At 37.0% G+C, this 24,393-nt stretch overlaps 1 protein-coding gene across 1 annotated transcript; it reads right to left on the reverse strand.

The window, feature by feature from the left end:
* Positions 1 to 11,009: 11,009 nt before the first annotated feature.
* On the reverse strand, positions 11,010 to 13,597 carry LOC113349575 (putative pentatricopeptide repeat-containing protein At1g17630). The gene has a single exon (XM_026593551.1). It carries the CDS (start codon positions 13,485 to 13,487, stop codon positions 11,121 to 11,123), a length of 2,367 nt encoding a protein of 788 aa, XP_026449336.1. The 5' UTR covers positions 13,488 to 13,597; the 3' UTR covers positions 11,010 to 11,120.
* Between the last annotated feature and the right edge of the window lie 10,796 nt (positions 13,598 to 24,393).

The following is a 24,393-nucleotide window of genomic DNA, read 5'->3' on the forward strand; positions in this document are numbered from 1 at the left end:
TAAGGGATTTGTTCGAATCCCTAGTTGCAGACCAAAAGCCTGACATGATCTAAGTAGAAATATTACAAAGCCCACTCTTTGGTTTTAATGGGTTTGGATTTTTGGGAAAAATTTGGTTTTGGTGGGAAACATTTGGTTTTATTAGATTTGAAAAAGAAATTTGGTTTTTAATGGGTTTTGAAAACAAACCTTTTGGTTTTAAAATGGGAGCAAAATTTTTGGTTTAATTGGGAGCAAACTTTGGTTTTTAGGAAAAAAGAAATTTGTTTTTTTTTTTGATGCGCTTGAGAAACTTTGGTTTCTTAATGGGAGAAAGAAAAACTTTTGGTTTATTGGGTTTTGAAAACCTTTGGTTTTAATGGGAAGAAAAACTTTGCTTTCTTTGGGTTTTGGAATAACTTTGGTGAAACAGAGCCCAACTAGTGAGTTGGAATTCTGAAAACACAGACCACTTGTTGTTCTTACATCCTAGAATTTGCAGGTATACGGCCCAACTAACGAGTTCAGTTAGCCGATCCCAGAAATGAAAGAGGCCCAGCTGGGTTCTGCTGGTTTCTGGGCCTGCTGATTTTGTAACCAGGCGAGGACCATTTGGGCTTGAAGACGTTTTCAAATTTTGGTATGGGTCTAAGCCCAGAGTTTAGAAACAAGCACAGAGTTCAGTTGGGTCTTGGGCTATCAGTTTTAGCCAAAAGATAAGGCCCAACTGGGCTTTGAAAACGTTTTACAACTTTTGTTGGGTCAGGCCCATAGTTCAGTTTCAATGTTTGCTTGGGCTTACAGAAACTTTTGAAAAGAAAGCTTGGGCACAAGCCCAGAAAGTTAAGTGGCAGAAGAATAACACACTAGACCAGTGAACTGGGTTGTACTTGAGCTTTGCAGCATCAAGGCTAAGTTGTTTCTCCACTTGGGCTTTACAGCAACACCAACATCTCCAGCAGCTCCATCATCTTTTTAGCAGCACCACAACAGTAGCTGTACATGGGCAATGTTGTAGGCTTGGCAGCAGCATCTCTATTTGGGCTTCACAGCAGCACAACAACAGAATGAAACAGCTCTAAAGGAAAGCTAAGTCACACAGCAAGCTACAGAGCTACACTAAGATGCAAGAAAACAGATGATGCAGGATGAATATGCAAATGCAAGATGAATATGCTCCTAAGTTATGCAAAGATGAAAGTGTAATAATAGCTAAGAGAACAGTCAAACTACACAGCACCAAGTCCCCGGCAGCGGCGCCAAAAACTTGGTAGGACTTGAAAGAAGCCTACGACTACGTCTAACTGCAAGTGCAAAGTGTCGATAAGCAACACAGAGCAAGCACAGGTCGATCCTCAGGGACAAGGGTGTGTAAATTTGAAGTTGAAACTAAGCTAACTCTCTAATAGTGACAGTGAGCTAAGTGTAACAAGAGCAAGACAGAACTAAACAGTGACAGTAAGTGACAGTGGAAGTGAGCCAAAAATAAGCAAAGACAGTGAAGTGAAACCTTTGATTTGTTGTGTTGAACCACAACTAAACTGGCAGTGAGCTGCTGAGTTTTACACAACAGTGTAAGGCAAAAGAAAGGAATGCAGGACAATGTGAAACTCAGGATTCAAACTCATCACTAACCTCCACTAAGCATGCTCTGTGTACACTCCTCTTGTCCTTATGATAGACAAGTGTTTAGATTCATGTCTTCCCTATGTCTAAGGTGTTTCCCCACTAGAAAGACCCAACACAACTAAGGCAAATCTCCTAAGTACTAATTGTCTAGCTAAAGCACAATTAGTCTAAAGATCAATGATAATCTGGTTTGATATAAGTTGTAGTTCCACCATCATAGTGTGAACCTAACTACAAGGTATGCATGACATACCATGTGAGAGCAATATGATGCAGCACTAAGTTTGACCTTTCATGAGCATTATTAACATTCAAAATCAGTGTCATCAGAATGCAATGTACAGCAACAAGTTAGGGTTTCATTGAAACCTAAAAAAAATAACTAAAGCATAATGAACAGAGTATTAACTGAATTTGACATTAACAGAGCTGAACTGAAATTGAAACAACACTAACAGTTGAGGTCCGGGCTATTCCAGGCCTCTTGGTGGTACACTGGCTAGTCCAGGCATACCCCAACAACACAAACCCCCATCTCTATTTATACCTCAAAATCAAAAATTAGGGTTCTTACAAATCCCCAAATGGAAACAGTAAACTAGGGTTACAATTTTTACTTGATTGGATGGGATAATCCTTACCTATAGCGTCGACCCATTCTTTCTCTGTTCTTCCTGCTCCCTGTCCTGTCTTCAATCACTTCTATAGACTCACCTATTTTACCAATTTTCCACCTAGGGTTTCAGAGATGGATAGAGGGGAAATTGGTGAAATAAGTGGCTAGAGATATAGGATAAGGTGGTGTTTCGTTAGAGTGGTTATGGAAGTCGTAGGGTGGCTGTGGCAGAGGTGGTGGTGATGGCAGAGGTGGTTTCTGCGGCAGAGACATGGTATGGGATGAAGACGGAGTAGAGAAGAAAGAGAAGGTCGATGTGTTTAGGGATTAGGGTGTGTTTGGGTCGACCTCTATTTTGGGTGTACATGAGTTTGGTGTTTGGATGTGAGGGAAGGATAAAGATTTTGATGTTTCGCGAAGCTGAGCCGTGGGATGATAACTTCTGAAACGGATCTAACGGCGAGATGGAGACAGATTATGAGCGACCGTTGGATGCAAAAATACAACGAAACTGATGGCTCAAGATGGAGTTAGGTGCTTTGGTGTGAAGCGGTTGTAGCAAATTTGATGTATCAGCGATGAAACGAACGTTGGATTCAGCTGAGGATCCAATCTGACGGCTACAGTAGAAGTGGGCTATGGATTTTGGTTTTGGTTTGGGAGATAAGTTGGGCTTGGGATAATTCTGAGCCCATTTCTTCTTTAAGAACAATTTCTTCCTTGTTAATCCCATTTCTATCCTTTTGGTCTTGCGTACAACATTCTTCGCAGCTTCCTTGCATGATTCCTCTCGGCTTCCACCACTTTTCTGCTCTTTTCGCTCCGTAATTCCATCCAAACTTTATTTATAACCAAAAAATGCAAAATTAATTAATAAAAATATTTATTCTTGAAAACAATGAAAATACAGAATATGGGATAAAATGTAGAATTAATGCACAAAAAATGAGTTAAATGCCAATATATACAATATTTGGCGCTCATCAAATATCCCCAAACCTGAATTTTACTTGTTCTCAAGTAAAACGAAACTAAGGAAATCCTATTTATACCACTGTCGCTGGTTTCTCGAATCCATTTAGCATATGCACTAAGACATTTAAACCACTAAGTGTCCCTAGTGGACGAGTTGAAGTCTCGTGAAGGTTTGCTTAGAATGTACCTACAAAGTTCTAGGACAAAATATAAGCTCAGATTCCATGAAATGTGATATGTGCAAGACAGTTTAAGCTCACAGCAAAAGGAATATGTCAATCTAGCATTTCAAAGGCACAATCCTAGAACTGATAAAAACTAAAGACACGTGATAAGAGTGTAAAGTGTATCTACACATGTTTCTAGAATGACCTGAAGTTACGACTACTAATCACCAAGAGATAGTTTTTAGGCTAAGAACCGAATTCTAAGCCAAGCTAGCTGTCCGGCTTTACGAGAATTGTGAATGTTCACCCAATGAGTTGGTGATATTTCAGTTTACCCGCGTTATACATCGATGGCTGCACCCTCCTTGCTTATTACAAGACTATTTACAACAAAAAGATGACTCTTTACATGACTCTTATTTACATTGATTACTCTCTTTTATTTTTGGAACAAGAGAGAACTATTGTCTTTAACATGACAAAACATGGAATAAATAAATACTTGATATTTTTGTATTTTTTTTCTGATATTTTTTTGATTTTTCTGAATTTTTCTGAATTTTTTTTTTAAGAAATAACTTTGATCTTTACAACATAGTGACACTTTTGATACATGAACAAAAAGAAAAACATAATTACATGACTCTTAGCAAGAGGTAGCCCATATCTAATGCATCCTGTCAAATTCTATGGTTGCTTTTCTTAACGTATCCTCCAACTTCTATCCCAACCAACCAAAGAACAAGCTAGTCAAGTCTCATTCAGTATTCTAAAGTGATTGGAAATCTAACTTCCTATCAAACACCTTGAAGATCGAGGATATACATGTATTGGTAGATCGTGCGTGTGCAAGTTTCTTATCACATGTGAATTGTGCTAGAATCATGGGTGCCTCATTGTTCTAGACTAAGAGCCCCATGTTAACATATATGCACAGAAATCAACATTTCAAGGTAAATGAGCTCCATTTTTATGATTTTTTATTTTTTATTTTTTCAAAAAGAAAGAGTTCTGTTTTCAATTATTGCATGCTATCGTGGTATCAACTCCTACGACTATGTCTAACTGCAAGTGCACAATGTCGATATGCAACACAGGGCAAGCACAGGTCGATCCTCAGGGACAAGGGTGTGTAAAGTTGAAGTTGAAACTAAGCTAACTCTCTAATAGTGACAGTGAGCTAAGTGTAACAAGAGCAAGACAGAACTAAACAGTGACAGTAAGTGACAGTGGCAGTGTAGTGAGAGCTTTGATTTGTTGTGTTGAACCACAACTAAACTTGCAGTGAGCTGCTGAGTTTTACACAGCAGTGTAAAGGCAAAATAAAGGAATGCAGGACAATGTGAAACTCAGGCTTCAAATTCATCACTAACCTCCACTAAGCATGCTATGTGTACACTCCTCTTGTCCTTATGATAGACAAGGGTTTAGATTCATGTCTTCCCTATGTCTAAGGTGTTTCCCCACTAGAAAGGCCTAACACAACTAAGGCAAATCACCTAAGTACTAATTGTCTAGCTAAAGCACAATTAGTCTAAAGATCAATGATAATCTGGTCTGATATAAGTTGTAGTTCCACCATCATAGTGTGAACCTGACTACAAGGTATGCATGACATACCATGTGAGAGCAATATGATGCAGCACTAAGTTTGATCTTTCATGAGCATTATTAGCATTCAAAAGAAGTGTCATCAGAATGCAATGCACAACAACAAGTTAGGGTTTCATTGAAACCTAAGAAAAATAACTACAGCATAATGAACACAGTATTAACTGAATTTGACATTAACAGAGCTGAATTGAAATTGAAACAACACTAACAGTTGAGGTCCTGGATATTCCATGCCTCTTGGTGGTACACTGGCTAGTTCAGGAATACCCCAAAAACACTAACCTCCATCTCTATTTATACCCCAAAATACAAAATTAGGGTTCTTACAAATCCCTAAATGGAAACAGTAAACTAGGGTTACAATTTTTACTTGATTGGATGGGATAATCCTTACCTATAGCGTCGACCCATTCTTTCTTTGTTCTTCATGCTCCCTGTCTTGTCTTCAATAACTTCTATAGACTCACCTATTTTACCAATTTCCCATCTAGGGTTTCAGAGATGGATAGAGGGGAAATTGGTGAAATAAGTGGATAGAGATATAGGGTAAGGTGGTGTTTCGTTAGAGTGGTCATGGAAGTCGTAGGGTGGCTGTGGCAGAGGTGGTGGTGATGGAAGAGGTGGTGTCTGCGGCAGAGACAAGGTATGGGATGAAGACGGAGTGGAGAAGAAAGATAAGGTCAATGTGTTTAGGGATTAGGGTGTGTTTGGGTCGACCTCTATTTTGGGTGTACATGAGTTTGGTGTTTGGGTGTGAGGCAGGGATAAAGATTTTGATGTTTCGCGAAGCTGAGCCGTGGGATGATAACTTTTGAAACGGATCTAACGGCGAGATGGAGACAGATTATGAGCGACCGTTGGATCTAACTTTTGAAACGGATCTAAAGAATTTATGGCGAATTAAGCGGACGTATCATTCGAGATACGTAAAATTCGTGAACGATTCGCGAATAATCCAGGAATGCCACATAATACGCGACTTGGGTTCGGAGTTGCAAACGTACGCGAATAAGACGGTAAAATTCGTGATACGGAAAAATTCTCGAATCATTCGCGAACTTACTAACTAGGATCTGTTTTGAGGCATACCATAAATTCTTTAGGCATACTCAATTTGAGCCGAACCTTGTGTATTTTGTCTAGGTTCGGCTGATAACTTCAACCGAACGTATGCCTCGAAAATTTTTGGTATGCCTCAAAACAGATTTCCTTTTGAAGCTTCATCAGGTGAGTGACTGACTCAACTCAACCCAAAATCCCACTAAATTAGTGCAACCCAAACTACATGACAGTGATTTTCAGTGTCTGAAAAACTAAAGAACTTTAATTTTGGGCATACCAAATCTTCCAAGGCATACTGAATGAAGACAAAAAAGGTTGTGAAATAGCAAAATCAGATAACCCCTTAACCCAATTTTTTTTTTAATGGCAAATCTGCCCTTTACGTATTAGTGTTAATAATCTTGATTAGTGATTAAATATTTTGTTTAGTGATTAAAATAATTTTCAGAATCATAAGAGTTGTTTAGATGAAAAATTTGAGGAAAAAAAATCAAAGTTTTGGTTTGGTTAAGAAGGAGAGAAAGAGAAGGAGAAAGTGAGAAAATTCTAATTCTTGATTCAATGGAGGATGAGGAGGGTCATCATTCATCTAAAACACCTAGGAAAATACATATCAACTACAACAATGATCCAGAAATGACTGATTTCTTAGATTATGAGAATGATTTTACACCCACTCAAACTCAAGCTCAAACTCAAACACAAACTCAAGATGATGATTTTTATGAGCCAAATCCTGATGATAAAGACATTGATGAGGAACCCAATGCTTCTAATACACATGTACACTTATATCCTATACTTAATCTGACTTCTATAGCTCTCAATTATCAAAAGTTAGGTTTTTTGAATCATGGTTCGGCGAAACAGGTTGAGGTTCGGCACACATCTATGAGCCGAATCTACCAATTGATGAACGGTTCGGCTTACTGAATCTGTTTACTGCACGCGCCGAACCTATAATTTCCAATTCCAACCCTTTTGCTAGACACTAGTTCGGCTTATATGAAAGTTTCATAGTAAGCCGAACAACATCCTGAATAGCCCGGAATAGAATCATTACTAATTCGGCTTACATATCCAAAATCGTATGTGCCGAACATAATTTTTTAATTTCTGGGTTGAAATATTGTTACTGGTTCGGCACATATGGAGAATATCGTATCAGCCGAAACCTCTTATGTTCAAGGTTCGGCACATAATATGATTATCGTCTGAGCCGAACATGAATTTGTTAATTTTTGGGTTAAAATATTATTCGTGGTTCGGCACATATTGAGGATATCATATAAGCCGAAACCTGTAAATGTTTATAGTTCGGCACATAATATGATTATCGAATGCGCCGAACCTTGTTATTATATTCCCTTTCTAGTGTTTAACCTTGTGATATTCTTTGTAGATCGTGCTTGGACCCATGGAAAATCAACCTGATCCAGTAGACATAATTCACGAGGATACCAAGGATCACTAAAACATGAAATTGAGGAACATCAACCTGATCGTGCTTGAGGAACACCAACACTGGGTTACACCAATAATGATTTTTAGGGCTCGGCTTATAACTCAAATTATAGAAAAAGCCGAACCTGAAAGACAAATGATTCGGCGCGTAACTAACATTAGAGGATAAGCCGAACTCTATAAATTCGGCGCATAACTGTTAAGCTATTCATTAAAACATGAAATTGAAGGTGTCCATAACCCAATCCTAGCACCATTAAAAACAAAGTTCAGCACCTAAAAGCAAAGGTGTTTGCAACACCATAAAAGTGTACTTAAAACTTAAGAAAAAGTGTACCATAAAAGTGTACATTTAACCACGACCCCTCTTCTTAGTTTCACGACCACCTCTTCTTCCATCTTGGTCTTCATCTTCCGACGCATCATTACTGGGTTGGACGGTAGCACCACCTTGGCTTGTACCTTCACCAACTTGTCGAGACCTCTTAGTGGTAGGCCTTTGTTCGGGTTCCTCGGGTCCTTGTCCTTTGTTGATGATTGCATCCCACTTGTTGATGAGGTATTTTTGTTCTTCCACGGTCATTGGTGTTTTGCAACCAAGTTTGGCCTTCATTTTTTTCAACATCTCCCTACCCGCGACAACCTATTTTTTCATTTGTCAACAACTTATAACCATGAGGTTGAAGACATTTTTACCATAACTAATATATGAAAATAGTATAAAGTGAAGTCATTCTTACCATAATCTTGAAAGCCTTGACTACATCTTCGGAAGTAGACTTGTTGGTGATCTTGATTGGCTTCGCCTTCCCCTTATCAGCTATCTTTTGCCTTTTCTTATTGATAATGAAGGGATGAGAAATTTGGTTATACCAATCCATATAGCCCGGATCCTCTTCACATGGATCATCAAGTAAAGGTGTTAACTTGGACGCATCTAATGTGTGATTGTCTAAATTATTCCAAAACTCGGTAAATGCAGAGGCCGACACACTATCATATTCCTTATGTCCATAATTGATGATAGGCCATAAAGCACTGCGTTGTACGTAAGCAATCACCTCAGGAACCTCTTCATCAAGACTCCATTCCGCTGCCCTCTGGTGTCTCAATACTCGGACTGCACGGTTGTGATCAGGAGTCTCATAAATTTTCTTCGCCCAAGAATCGGCATAACCAATCAACACATTTCCTCCATCTTCCGGAAGACCATGAGGCAAACCATCTGATCGAGGTGTAATTACGTCATCTTCATCAGGAATGTGTAAACCAGTGATCCGTCGATCATCATCGTCCTTCTCTTTCTCGGGTTCTGCCACCTTCTTACCTTTCTTGTCTTTCTTGGGTTTTCCTTGGGGTTGTGTTTCTTAATGAACTTCTTGATTATCATCAACTTCTTCATCTTCAGCTATTCCTTCTTCTTGTCTTTCAATTCTTACTTGTTCAGCTTCTTATTCTAAAATTCCTCCTCTACCTCCCGCTCCCAATTTTTTCTTACCTCCTCCTCTAGGATCGGGAGTTTTAGAAGTAGAAGGTGTTACCTCCATCTTCTTCCTCTTTGTAGCTGCATTGGTCCTGACACAAGTATGAAAGTTATAAGACTAATTCGAACAACAAAGAGATTTGGAAAGCCAAAAACTTGTAAGAAAATAAGAAGGTTCGGCTTACCCGAAATAACACATATGAGCCGAATCATGTCTTGAAATTTTTATTAGCTTACACTTTGGTTGACCCCCTTTCAGAGAAAAAAGAGTTGGGCAATATTGAATTTGCTAACCTTTTCTTCATAATTTTGAACTTTTATCTTTGACGCTTTTTCTAAATCAATGAAATATTATTGGATAACCCTCCCTTCTCTTCAGCAGCAGACATGAAAAATGATCGAAAGGGCAATATTGAGATTAGCAGGGGGATCCCGTTATTATTGGATTTAACCAACAAATGTTTGACACATGGGCGAGGGAAAGGATTGGGGGATGTATATCATTTTTGAAAAACGATTCACACGCAAGTCTACGTGTAAGAATCCTTATATTTTTCATTCTTTTTTTTTTTCGTCTTTTGGATGATCAGAGAAAATGATTCACCATCAAAATTATTACTTCACGAGTTCAAAATTCATGACAAGGACATTGCTTAACCCATTTTGAAAACAGTACTTTTTCTTGCATACTCCCTCCGTTCCTAATTAATATACTGGTTTTGTTTTTAAAGAAAATTAAGGAAATTAAGAGAACTAATCATTGAAAGTGGTCCTCATGACACTTATCAATAAAAGAAGTGAAGTGAAATGGTCCCCGTGACACTTGTCATCAAAAAAAGTTAAGAGAAAAGTGGTCCCAAAAAATTAAAATAACATTTGACCAGCCTATTTTTTTTTGAAAGATCTATTTATAGAAAGCAGCCTATTATTTAGTAACGGAGGGAGTAGGTTTTTGGAACGGGAATCTAATTCTCTTTTGACAGATTGACACCACCATGAATGACATTCTTGAAATCTACAGTATGGAAAAGTGGGTCAACTATGGTCATGACAAAATAGGAGAATTTAATGGTTGTCAATCCCATTAAAGTACTGCATATTCGTAAGGACACTATAAAGAACACAAGAACCTTGAAGAATGTCTTAAAAACGGCAAGGCAAGAAGGGAGACATTCTTCTTTGGCAAGAGAGGTAGAAACGAGGCCCCGGTTGCCATTTCGCCCATTCATTATGGCGATAGAACACCCAACTTGCTTGCCAGTTGTACTAGAGTGGTGATGTGGTGCGTTCTTGCCTTTCTCTAGCGATTCGCATCACCCAACGGTTATTTTGCTGAAGGGTGATACTACGTTTATATGTAAGGAGCGCAAGAAATGCAAGGACACCTATACTGATCATGCCATAAACCATGCCATGTGTGCACCCTATCACGACTCTGTACACATGTATACACGATTCCAAACTTGGTGCTAAAACAGCACAAGCAAATGTCAGTTTGTTATCTATTCAGACTGCGTTGAGCGAGTATTGCCAATGACCAAACCAACCATTTTTGTCTTCTCTATATGTCACTTTGTACAATCTTTCACACTTTATAGTCATGTTCAATTTTTCTAATGATCTACTAGCATTTGATCTTAAAGGGAACTGATATTCTTTTCTTCAAAAATACTCCTGTGATGCCCAATTTATGGAATTTTTTAAGCCCCCAAAGCACAAGCCTGAGGAATTTTTTTAAGGCCAAGGCGTGCCTTAAAAGTCAAAAGGCGTGTTTAAGGCATCCACTCTGAATGAAAGTCTTAATCAGTGTCGACTGGGTTTGCATATACGAGTTCAAGATATGTAGGTTTAGGTTGCCAGCACAAGAGTAGGGTAGACATCATATTGAACTTTTGCAGTTCAGCACAAGACTGGGGTATGCTAGAGCTTTTCTATAGCACAATGAATCGTTGCTGTTAAGCTCATCAGAGTATCGGTCACACTTTATGTCATAACTTCACTAACTTAGAGAATGGCAAGAACAAATGCAATGTGAACCCAGGGGAACAAAGAATGAATGACCTACAAACTACTGCTTTCACAATCTTAAACCAAAATATTGGGGCGAGAAAAAAATACAGGTTTAAGAAAATTACCAATAATCTCCGCAAGAACATAACCCATCTTTGAAATGGTGAAAACGACGTCCGTCTCTAACAATAACTTCACGTTCTGTCACTTTCGTGAAAATCTTAGTCCAATTGTGGCAGTCCCCACAAACCCGAAGATTCTTTGTGACTCGAATTGGAAAGTTTGGAGGAATATTAGCATGACCAAATGCAATTGCTAGTTTTTCACTGTGCCCATTCAATATCTCTTTTTTCTCTTCATCACCCACATCTTGCAACACAAAGCTTTTATCTGGTACATAACCTTCAGCCTCCATTCGCGGACATAAATCAACAAGTATTTCATAAACTTTGTCCAAACCTGACTGAAAACTGTTACCAGATGAAAAGATATAAGATTTCTTCTTCACTTCAATCCTACTCTGACCTGGGATTTTCTTCAATCCTCTAGTTTTGGCTGCAACTCTCACTTTGGCTGAATCCTCCCATCTTCCATGAGAAGCATAGATATTGGAGAGACACATGTAAGTCCCGGTCATCTCCGATTCAAGATTCAAGCGAGACTTAATCAATTCCGCCATCTCTGTATTTTTATGAATTCTGCATGCATTCAGCAGCGCTCCCCAAACACATTCATCTGGTTCAAATGTCATTTTGTCGGTAAGTTCGTTTGCCTCTTGAAGTAAGCCTGCTCTACCAAGTAGATCAACAATACAAGAATAGTGTTCCATATCTGGCGTAATCATAAATTCACTGCTCATCTGATCAAACAGCTTTCGACCCTCAGTAACAAGCCCAGCATGGCTACACGCAGAAAGAACTGCTACAAATGTGACTACATCTGGTTTTGAGCCTAATTTAACCATCTCCCTGAAAGTTGCAAGTGCTTCGTTGGCAAGTCCATGCATACCATACCCTGCAATCATCGAATTCCAAGAGATTAAATCCCTATTATCCATGTGATCAAACACTGAACACGCGTCCATGACAGCACCACACTTCGTATACATATTAACTAGACTATTTCCTACCAATATATTCTTATCCATCAGAGCTCTAACCGAATACCCATGAATTTCCTTCCCTAAATCCAAAGCTACAACCTCTGCGCACAAAGACAGAAGACATGCAATTGTGACTGAATTTGGATGAACCTTAAAATGCAACATTTCACGGAAGACTGCAAAGCATTCATTCTCTTTCCGCTTGGCAGCAAAACCCCCAATGACTGCGCTAAAACTTACAACATTCGGTCTCAGTTTTCCGTCATGAATGTTTACCAACTGGGAGAAAGTTTTATGAGCCTCATCACTAAAACCAGCATCCGCAAAGGAAGAAATCAATGCATTCCAACTGACTAAGTTTTTTATCTTGATCTCCATAAACAAATTTCTTGCTTCCTCTACATTCCCATTTTTCCCATAAACAGATATAAGTGAATTTTGCACAAACATATAATCCTGAAAACCACCACTAATAACATACCCATGGATCTCCTTAGCCATTTGAAACTTATCCAATTCAGCACAAGAAGATAAAACCACAGCAATTACCTCACCAGTTGAACAATTCATCTTCCCTCTCATATCTCGAAACAATTCTATAACTCTGCCATGCAATCCACATCGTTTATGCACCGATATAAACGATGTCCATGTCAGTAAATGTGGTTCTAGACCATCTCGTTCCATTAACCGAAACATCTTAACAGCACCATCACAATCAAAATTATGCGCAAAACCAGAAAACATAGTATTCCAAGAAACATGATTTCTGTGTGACATTTTATCAAACACCGTAATCGCATCATCCATTAATCCCATTTTTCCATATCCATGAATCAAATCATTCCCAACATGAAGATTAAATTGATATCCTGAAACCAATACATGACCATGAATAGCTTTACACAACTTAGAATCACCCACTGAAGTACAAGCTTTGATAACAAGTGGGAAAGTAAACCCATCACTAGAAACACCTGAATTCCGCATTCGAATGTAAAGATGAATGGTTTCTTCATCAAACCCATGTATTTTATTAGCTGTTAAGATTGAATTCCATACTGACAAGTCCGATTTACATTCATTGGGTATGTTATGAAATACTATATTGGCCTCATCAAGAAACCCCAGTTCTGAATAACTTGATATAAGTCTTTGGAATAAAAACCCAGATTGATTTTCCCCTGAATGAATGATTTTTGTGTGAATTTCTTTGGTTTGTTTGCAAGTACTGCATTTTTCGAGAAGGTAAGCAAATAAATCAAGAGAGTTGCCGTTATAGTCATGATTCTCTGTTTGGATTTGACGATGATTGTGTGAGAGTGAGAGTGTCGCCGGGTTAAATCGAGATCGGAGAAATATGCGTCCAAGAGAACCATTAAGCATTAAGTACCAAGAATTCAGACCAAAATTTGAAAGGGAAGAACAAAAAAAGGAGTGAAGAAGAGGGGTAAAAAGAGGGTTTCTAAACGGGAAATAAAGAACCAAATGGCATAACTGCCAAATTCGGCTCAGCATGTTTCGTTCAAACGCACATTTAAAACCACGCATCTGGGCCTGGGGGAGACAAACTTACAAACCCCTTCACCAACCCATCGAGTGCCCATTCAATGGGAGCTAAGGCTGCTTATTGTTATATCAAATAATTTTTTTTTGCTTGGGATGTTTGAACATTTTTGATCTTGCCGCATCTATTTTGCAAACATAAATGCTGTTCGTAGTCCCTCCGTTCCTAATTAATATGTTTGTTTTGTTTTTGGAAAAAATTAAGGAAATTAAGAGAGTTAATCATTGAAAGTGGTCCTCATGACACTTGTCAATAAAAGAAGTGAAGTGAAATGGTCTCCATAACACTTGTCATCAAAAGAAGTAAAGAGAAAAGTGGTCACAGAAAACTAAAGTAACATTTGACTTTTCCAATTAGGAAACCAGCCTATTTTTGAAACATCTATTTATAGAAACCAGCCTATTATTTAGGAACGGAGGGAGTATTATTTAATGGTTGATTGTGATACTATTAGATCAAAAATAATCAAAAATGCTCTAACAGTGCGCAAGTAAAAAATAATCGATTCATGCTGTGATGTTTTGTTTGCAAAAATTCGAAAACTAAAGCCAAATGTAACTTAGTTTTAATGAGATATACCGTTGTGGGTGCTCTAAAACTTGGATTATGTCCGCTGTCAGGGGGTGGATATTTTTAGCAAAATTGATATGGAGCTAGCCGTTTTTAGGGATATTGTGAGGAATGCCCACAAATTGGACTGAAAAGATGCACCATTTGTACTTCTTATTTTATAGATGGGCGGTGCATCACCGTATTCTGCTAAATTATCGGATCAGCATGATGAGCCTCTTGTGATCTTCAATTCCAACATTTCTTACAGCGCATTTGGATACCAGAGGAATAATTCATAAGCAAAACTATATTGTTTCACAAAAAGTTAACTTTTCGGCTATTATATTTGTTTTGAAAATTCCATATCCGGACTGACTTTTCGACTTCTAAAAGTCAAAAAATAACTTCCCGTATGTTATCCAAGCAAGCTATTAGTATATTAAACTTACGATAACTTGTGCATGAGTTATCACACAAAACAAAGGTTTCAAGCAAATATACGGCTGGTGTATTCACTAACCGTTGTTTGTCTCATTGTTTTCCCTTTAAAAGAAACACTTTCCTATTAACTCATCATTTTCTTAGTCTACCAGTTGGATATGTTGGCTATAAGATTCGTAGGATAATAAAAGAGTTTTTATGAGAATGCACATAACATAAATCCATATGGTTCAATACTAACTGAAGAATGAGATGTTTGAGAAAACTAAAAACATACCGTATAATTTGTTATCGGGAATTTTTTTGCAATATAATAGAAGAAGTGAAGAAAAAAGGAGAACAAGGGAGAAATGGATTGTTAGAGCATAACTCGGTTGAACCCACTATCGTTGGTATGTCAAGTTAGTTGTCAATTTTAGTTGCCAAAATGCATTCTTGATTTAGCATACTAAAGATAGTTTCAGACTAGATTAGGTCTAAGAAGTTGAATCGAAGCTATCCTTAAAGGATGAAGATTGAAGACTACAAGAAGACATAAACAAGTACTTCATCAACAAAGGTATGTGATTGATTTCATTTGGATTCTTGTTCAATTGTATCTTTCTAATCTATCGAGATAAATGCTCACTATATGGAACAATTCCTATGACGGTAAATGTACATTTACGTATATATACTTGAGGTTATTTGATTCATGACTTTGGTGATAATAACCTTTATCCCTATAAAGGATCTCATGTTATAGTGAATGAGCTTGCGAATCCAACGAGCCAAGAATCACTCAATTCCGAGTTATAACGATAAAGTTATGAGTGATTTAAGTTCATTAGTAGGAAACATCCCATGGGCTTTGGAGTGGTCCGCGAACTTGGGCCCAATGCGTGACTAAAAGGGATTTTTGGTCAAGTTAGTGATGTTTCCTTATCTAGGCAAGTTAACTATTGGTCCAAACATTTTCGATTACCATATTAAAGTGTTTGTGATTCCTTCCTAAGTTAAAATGTGATTTATTCACATAAATATAATTTTTGCTAAATAAGTTATTTGTTTAATTATTTTGGCAAGAGTTTTAACTTAGGAAAGACTCCCATATTTAGGAGAGTCTTGTAAAAGGAAAATAGCTTTGTTTAGCTTCCAAGCTATTATTCATTATAAATAAGGAGTTCGCGAGTTTACACGTTTTTCATCCCTTTGGAAAATTGGCGTAAGCTCTGCAGGTTGTTTTCCACGTTTTCCGTTCTTCGTGAACGAGAGTGAGATAAAAATCTTTGGATCACAAAGCCAAGTTGGATTTAATCTTAGTAATTGATCATACAACTTGTAATATAGTTTTTTCACCTCTTGTCTATCTTAGGCTTTCTCTTCTGATATAAAACCATTCAAGAGTTGTTGATCATAAACCCTAGGTTTTGATAGATTTCAGTTTCCGATCATATACCAACACTTGTTAGTCGAAATCGGAGACTAGAAAGAAAAACTTCTATTGAGGCATCTCGTAAAAATCCTTGAGAAGTTTGAAACAAGATATCTCTAAATTTGTTCTAGTTGTTCTTGTTGTAGAATTATTAGGGTTTTCTTAACTTGGAAATTGATCTTTGGAATCACCCAAGTTTACTTACGGAAATCAGGTTCACGGACTCCTTGTGTGTACGCATACTGATTGTAAGTTAAAACCCTAATCTACAAGTTTGTTTTGATATTACTTTTACCTAGTAATTGTTTTTATCAAAATAAACACAAGATTTCCAAAACCTTGATTTACATATAAAGGGAAATCAAACCGATGTTTTGTGCAAACAAAATATCGAATCGTATCAATCGTGGTGGTGTATCTTCTAAAGAGAGCCTCGGGTTCTGCTGGAAGATTTGTGTGAAGAATTTCCAAAGAGAATCGGTATTCTGCTAGGAGTTCTACAAGTGCTGAAGAAGGTATTATATCTAGTACGAATAGGTAGTAGGAATTTGGTGTAACAACTTATAATCAGTGTGTGTTTAATCTGGACTAGGTCCCAGAGTTTTTCTGCATTTGCGGTTTCCTCGTTAACAAAATCTGGTGTCTGTGTTATTTCTTTTCCGCATTATATTTTATTTATATAATATAAATATCAAAGGTTGTACGTTAAGATCAATAAGTTCTTGTATCCGGCCTTAGGGTTTTTGAGTGAATTGATTGACACTTGAACATTGGTCTTTGGTACCGTTCAAGTTAATCCTCTTATATTCAATCGGGCTCGCAAGTCCCTATTTTTTGATTGCAGATTGAATCAAGAGATAGAGATATAAAACTCTTTGATATACTTTTTTTAGATTGAGTCTAACTGTCTAGTTGATTCTTTTGAAAGTACATTGAAGTTTGTCTATTCAGATTGCCAAACGAAATATTGGGCGGTGTTGTTAGACCCCCGCTTTTCCAATTGGTATCAGAGCAGGCAAACACGCTAAGACCTCATAAGTCTGTGTTTGTAGCAATCTGATTCTATGGACAGAGGTGCTATCTCTATAAACGTACCGCCAGTCATCAATGGAAAGAACTACTTATGGTGGAAAATTGTTATGCGAGCTTTTCTTCAAGCACGTTATTTTCAATCATGGGTATATGTCGTTAATGGCTATGATTCTCCCGTTGTGGCATTAGGAGATGTAATCGTTCCCAAACTTATTGGTGAATATAGCCCTGCTGAGATACTTGCTGCAAAGCAAAATTCCAACGGTTTGAATGCTATTATCCATGCCATTATTCCAAATCTTCAGCAGCACGTGACTACGTGCAATAAGTCTAAAGATGCTTGGATATCTTAGAAATCATATTTGAAGGGAATGCCGCAGAAAAAAAAGCGAGGCTTCAATATCTAGCATATGACTGGGAAAACCTTCACATTTCCGATGATGAAACCTTTGATGTGTTTGACAAAAGACTTTCTCAAATAGTTAACGCCTCGTTTGCATTAGGAATAACTAATCCAGAGAAAGATATTGTGTGCAAAATTTTCAGGTCTCTGCCATCAAGATACGAGTCTAAGAAACATGCCATTGAAGAAGCAAACGATCTTTCTACACTCTACAAAAATACTCTTGTTGGAAAGTTAAAGATCTTTGATAATGAGCACGCAAGAAAAGAGGTGATTTCTCTTAAAGCACGCAAGGATAAATATGGTTCGCCAGATATTAGGGATGTTACTCCACCACAATTTAGAAGATTCTTGAGAGACAGGAAAAAGAGTTTTTCTAAAAGTGTGTCATCTCCTAAGGATGATGTCAAATGCTATAACTTTCTTGGTTTCGGGCACTTGTCTTCAGTATGCCCTAGATGGAGCCGTAGACAATCGACATATGCAGCAGATTTGCCTACTCTTGATGATTGGCCTGAATATTATAATCCTCAAGAGCTCATAGGCGAGGTTGCATTAGCTTCTGGAAAAATTCTTTCGGATACTGATTCTGATTATGACGAAGAAGTGTTCCATGTTGATCCAGTTACTAAAAATCTTCTTAAAGAATGTCATCGGAAACTTTCGGAAGCTGATAGTACCATTTTCAGTGAGAAAGTTAAATATGACAGACTTCGTAATCGGAATAAAGACTTGCAAGACCAACTTGATTCTAGTGGTGCAAGAGATTATCTCAAAAAAATACGAAAGCTTAAAGAAGAAATTTCCGAAGGTCGAGATCCGGAAATTACTCTTCAAGAAAATCTAGATAACTTGGAAAACATTGAGATGAACTTGTTATTTGATTCAGAACGAGAAGATCTCAAAGTTCAATGTGAATCATCCAAGAATGATCTAGTTATTGCGCTTGAGAAGGTCAAAAATTTGGAAGAAGAAAACTTGATCTTAAAAGAGAGTTTGTCTAGAAATAACAGCTCAGATAAATTAACCTCGATATTGGGAGCATGTATAATTCATCATGATACACGAGGACTGGGCTATGAAGGAATAGACTCTCCTGATATTTGCAAAGAGGTAAAATTTGTCAAAGCTAAATATTCTTCTCAACCAAAACCTTCCACGGTTGACAAAAGTAAAGTATCTCTACCAACTACGGATGGCGAAAACAAGAAATCCTGCCAAGCTCCAAAGCAAGCACATACACATTCAGGTAATACTAAACATAACTTTTTCCATTATACTAAACATTGTTTTTATTGTGGAAAACCAGGTCACTTGCAAAGGAATTGCAGATTTCTTAAACGAGATAAAACCAGATATGATTTTGTTAGGATGACAAGATCTGATGTTCCAAACTGCAAAAAAACTGAGTCTCATAATATCAGTTCTTTCAATATTCCCCCAAAGAAGTTTCACAATTATATTGGGGAGAAAAGAAAATACGTTGCTCCAAAAGTTACTCAGAAATGGGTAACAAAGAAGATCAATAAAGCGGCGATTACTATTAAGAAGGATCTTCCAGACAAGAGTTTGACAAGGGATAACATCTTAAAAAGGTATGGAACATTTATTGAAAGTTTCAAGGAAGTTGTTAAATTCCTAGATTCTATGCATGATTTTGTTTCGAATACCTGTCGTGAGCAAGATTTTGCTCACCTCAACACAACCTGATTGTGTTGAAAGTGCATCCTCACCAACGATCCTTACTAAATGCTGTGAGGATTGCAAAAGAATTGGGGCGCACGTATTAAGTTGGGAAAATTCTGGATATGTGGAACATTTTATTGTTTCGAGCTGAGTTTAACTCGCTTATATATTCCTCGAAATATGTGTTGGTAAGCTTTCGCTTCAATCAAGTTTATCTTTACCTAGTGACGAAAGTCATAATGTTTCAATCAATTTGGAAATTGCTCTGACGAGAAAGGTATGTGAATAACGACTGAATAACGTCATCTGAGAATGTTTCAATGGTTGGAATGAGAGTTTAGGTCTATATAACCAATGATGGATATAAGCATTGTGTGGTAACACATATGTGCATAAGTCCTATTCCTTAATCCGAAGTTTTCGAACTTTGTTGATTGAGATAAACCGGAGGAATTGGCTTTGTCAAGTCCGCGAACCCAGTCCGCGAACTCAGTCTGCGAACTGACGGAAGTTCTCTTACCGAGAATTTCTTCTCGGATTTCCAAAAACTCGTTTGCGTGTTTAGTCCGCGGACTTAGTCCGCGAACTGGCGGAAGTCTCTTTGCCGAGATTTTCTGCTGAATTTGGAAAACTCTGCCGGTTATCTTAAGTCCGCGAACTTGTTTGCGAACTTGAGTGGGTTATGATCTAAAGATGTGCTCTGAACATAAACTTAAAAGACTAAGGAATGCAGTATGCAAACCGTGGCTATAAGTTCATGAGCCGATTCAAGTGAATCGTATCATCTTGTTTCAATTGTGTCTTGTGTAGTTACATAAGATCTCATAACAATTGAACAACTCTCTAACTAGTTCATTTAAGCCAATTGAACTAGTTATGGTAAAGAAGAATATGGTTAATATGGAAGTGATCATATGGATAGATACCACATGTATGAGTCTTAATTAACTAACTTGATTTGTGATTGAAATTCTTAAATTCAACAGGTTAGAAGCAATTATCAAAGTCATGGATGTTGGTTTTTATTGTCAAAGAAACTTTTTCATACTCTTGTGGTAACCATTCTTGGTGTAAATCCTTGTGGAAAAGTTTATTCTTCCTTCTAAGCATATCAAGTCTTGTTTATACAAGTTTGTATGTTAGAAAAGATGATCACAATACTTGATCTTCATGATCACATATTGTGTATTGTTACCATGAGATAGTTCTAAACTTTTTAGTAACATGATCTCATGTGGTACTTTCAACGAATGGTTATTAAATCATATCTCCTTGTAGTATTTCTAAGATCCATTATAAATCCTTCTCTCTGGAGTAAGGTCGCTCTTGTTTTTCTTTCGGGAATGACATCAAATGGGGGAGAGTTCTTTTTAACTTGTGCTTAATGGTAATATCTTGCGGGGTGTGCGGTTGTGGAATTTTATATGGGTTATCTTGTTTTTTAAAACTCCTTAATGAATGCATTTAGCTTCGGCTTTATGATTGCATCTAAATTAAGTTGGTATGTATGTTTCTTTTAGTCTATGAAATGTCTCTTGTGGAAATTTCATTATGATCCCGTTCTTTTACCTTTGCCAATTTTATTGACAAAAAGGGGGAGAAATAATGTAGTTCACACTACAAATACATATGGTTTTTGGATCATTGTGTAAGGTGATAAGTTCATAATTCATATGATTTTAGTGTCCATTTCATACTTGTTTTAGCTATTATTCTTGCATGTATTCGTATTATTACCATGCTTTCTCTTATTTGTCTCTATTAGGTTAATCATCCAAAAGGGAGCTATAAAGTGCTGAAAAGAGCTAATAAGAGAAGTATCCCAAGTATCCAAGCGCCCAAGTCCAAGAGAAGTGGAAGAAGTGCGACGAAAAGGAGCAAAACGCTCATAATCAAGACACATGCCAAAGACCGATCTTAACTCATTCAAATTAAGGATTTCTCATCATCATCTTGAAGATAATTGAAAGATAAAATATGCAAAAATAATGAGGACATTCCGAGTTCGGATGAAGAAGTTGTGGCCAAAACAGTTTTCATTGAATACCGAAGACAGTGAAGTCCGCGAACTGGGTTTGCGAACCGAGTTCGCAGACTTATTTCCGAAAATATCTGCTGGAATTTGAAGTTTGCGGACTGGGTACGCGAACTTATAAAATGGGAAACGTGTATTCACACCTTGGAAGGCCTAAGGGCACGTTTAGAGTCGTTATGTCATATTTTCGGGTCGGCTTCCTAAACCTAACTAAATACTTGGAGACCAAGCAATGTAAACCTATAAAAAGGTATTAGGTTATGTAAAAATAGATTGAATCTCGTATCACAAGTTCTACATCAAAACCTAGGGTTTACCCCTTTAGGTGGAAACCACCATTCTTCATCTTCTTTGTAATATGAGTAGCTAAATCCTTTGTTGATTAAGGATGAATTCAATGTTCTAAGCATGAAGCTTTATTAATAATACAAATCTATTGAGAGTTCTTATCATCATCGTTTGTCTTTACCATATATAGGGTTTATGAGTGATTCTAATATTCATTTTGGAGGCCAACCAGATCAGCATATTGATTGTTCTATTGCTAGTGTTAGTTATGAGATAAGTAATCGTCGATTAACTCTCTACACAAGTAGAAATCACGATACCTTACAGAGGGATTCTGTGTAGCAATCGTGTGTGAAGATAACACCAGCAAGTAAACCTTGAGCTAAGATTTTAACTATTGGGATCAACCTAATTCACAAAGCTTAAAGCGTTCGATTGGATTACACCTTGAGTGAGCTACTACTTGGTTGTTCAGTTGAATAAAATCTGATATTGGAGAGCTTCCATATCCGTGATAAAAGGAGTTTTGGGGATAACACTGAGCTAGATGTTATTCCACGGTTGGTGATGAATGGTTCTTATGAACAATAGATAAGTATATTAATCCAGTTATTGCTTGGTAACAGTGAAGGATTCCTTGATCATCTTTCTTTTATTATTATCTTTATATTAATCTTAAAACCAAATCCCCCCTTTGTTATTTACTTTATCTTGCTGATCAAATAACCTATCAATTACACAGATCTCTGTGGGAACGATCTCTTACTACCACTATATTACCAGTTAATTAGTGGGAAATATATTTAATAATTTGTTGAGCCTACGACATCCCATACATAAGGGGGAGTGGTTTCCATGATCGAAATGGAGTATTGACTAAGGGGAAGTGATACATATCACCGTCGTATTATTGTCAAAAGTTGTGATACAATGAAACCTTAATGCTGTGTAATAATACTATGATGTATCTTCAACAAGTACAAGATGAACACATGCAGAGTTCAAGAACCAAGGAAATCAAGCTTGTCGATTTTGCTTTTAACAAGCACAAGCCATATGTAAAATGATTTTGTCACTAAAATTGACAAAGGGGGAGCTTGTTAGAGCATAACTCGGTTGAACCCACTAGTGTTGGTATGTCAAGTTAGTTGTCAATTTTAGTTGCCAAAATGCATTCTTGATTTAGCATACTAAAGATACTTTCGGACTAGATTAGGTCTAAGAAGTTGAATCGAAGCTATCCTTAAAGGATGAAGATTGAAGACTACAAGAAGACATCAACAAGTACTTCATCAACAAAGGTATGTGATTGATTTCATTTGGATTCTTTTTCAATTCTACCTTTCTAATCTATCGAGATAAATGCTCACTCTATGGAACAATTCCTATGACGGTAAATATACATTTACGTATATATACTTGAGGTTATTTGATTCATGACTTTTGTGATAATAACCTTTATCCCTATAAAGGATCTCATGTTATAGTGAATGAGCTTGCGAATCCAACGAGCCAAGAATCACCCAATTCCGAGTTATAACGATAAAGTTATGAGTGATTTAAGTTCATTAGTAGGAAACATCCCATGGGCTTTGGAATGGTCCGCGAACTTGGGCCCAATACGTGACTAATGTGGATTTTTGGTCAAGTTAGTGATGTTTCCTTATCTAGGCAAGTTAGCTATTGGTCCAAACATTTTTGATTACCATATTAAAGTGTTTGTGATTCCTGCCTAAGTTAAAATGTGATTTATTCACATAAATATAATTTTTGCTAAATAAGTTATTTGTTTAATTATTTTGGCAAGAGTTTTAACTTAGGAAAGACTCCCAAATTTAGGAGAGTCTTGTAAAATGAAAATAGCTTTGCTTAGCTTCCAAGATATTATTCATTATAAATAAGGAGTTCGCGAGTTTACACGTTTTTCATCCCTTTGGAAAATTGGCATAAGCTCTGCAGGTTGTTTTCCACGTTTTCCGTTCTTCGTGAACGAGAGTGAGATAAAAAAATTTGTATTAGGGATCACAAAGCCAAGTTGGATTTAATCTTAGTGATTGATCATACAACTTGTAATATAGGTTTTTCACCTTTTGTCTATCAAAGGATTTCTCTTCTGATATAAAACCATTCAAGAGTTGTTGATCATAAACCCTAGGTTTTGATAGATTTCAGTTTCCGATCGTATACCAACACTTTTTAGTCGAAATATGAGACTAGAAAGAAAAACTTCTATTGAGGCATCTCGTAAAAATCCTTGAGAAGTTTGAAACAAGATATCTCTAGATTTGTTCTAGTTGTTCTTGTTGTATAATTATTAGGGTTTTCTTAACTTGGAAATTGATCATTGGAATCACCCAAGTTTACTTACGGAAATCAGGTTCACGGACTCCTTGTGTGTACGCATACTGATTTTAAGTTAAAACCCTAATCTACAAGTTTGTTTTGATATTACTTTTACCTAGTAATTGTTTTTATCAAAATAAACACAAGATTTCCAAAACCTTGATTTACATCTAAAGGGAAATCAAACTGATGTTTTGTGCAAACAAAATATCGAATCGTATCAATCGTGGTGGTGTATCTTCTAAAGAGAACCTCGGGTTCTGCTGGAAGATTTGTGTGAAGAATTTCTAAAGAGAAATCGGTATTCTGCTAGGAGTTCTACAAGTGCTGAAGAAGGTATTACATCTAGTCCGAATAGGTAGTAGGAATTTGGTGTAACATCTTATAATCAGTGTGTTTAATCTGGACTAGGTCCCGGGGTTTTTCTGCATTTGCGGTTTCCTCGTTAACAACATCCGGTGTCTGTGTTATTTCTTTTCCGCATTATATTTTATTTATATAATATAAATATCACAGGTTGTACGTTAAGAT

This window comes from Papaver somniferum, chromosome 2, assembly GCF_003573695.1.
Source record: "Papaver somniferum cultivar HN1 chromosome 2, ASM357369v1, whole genome shotgun sequence".
Taxonomy (NCBI): domain Eukaryota; kingdom Viridiplantae; phylum Streptophyta; class Magnoliopsida; order Ranunculales; family Papaveraceae; genus Papaver; species Papaver somniferum.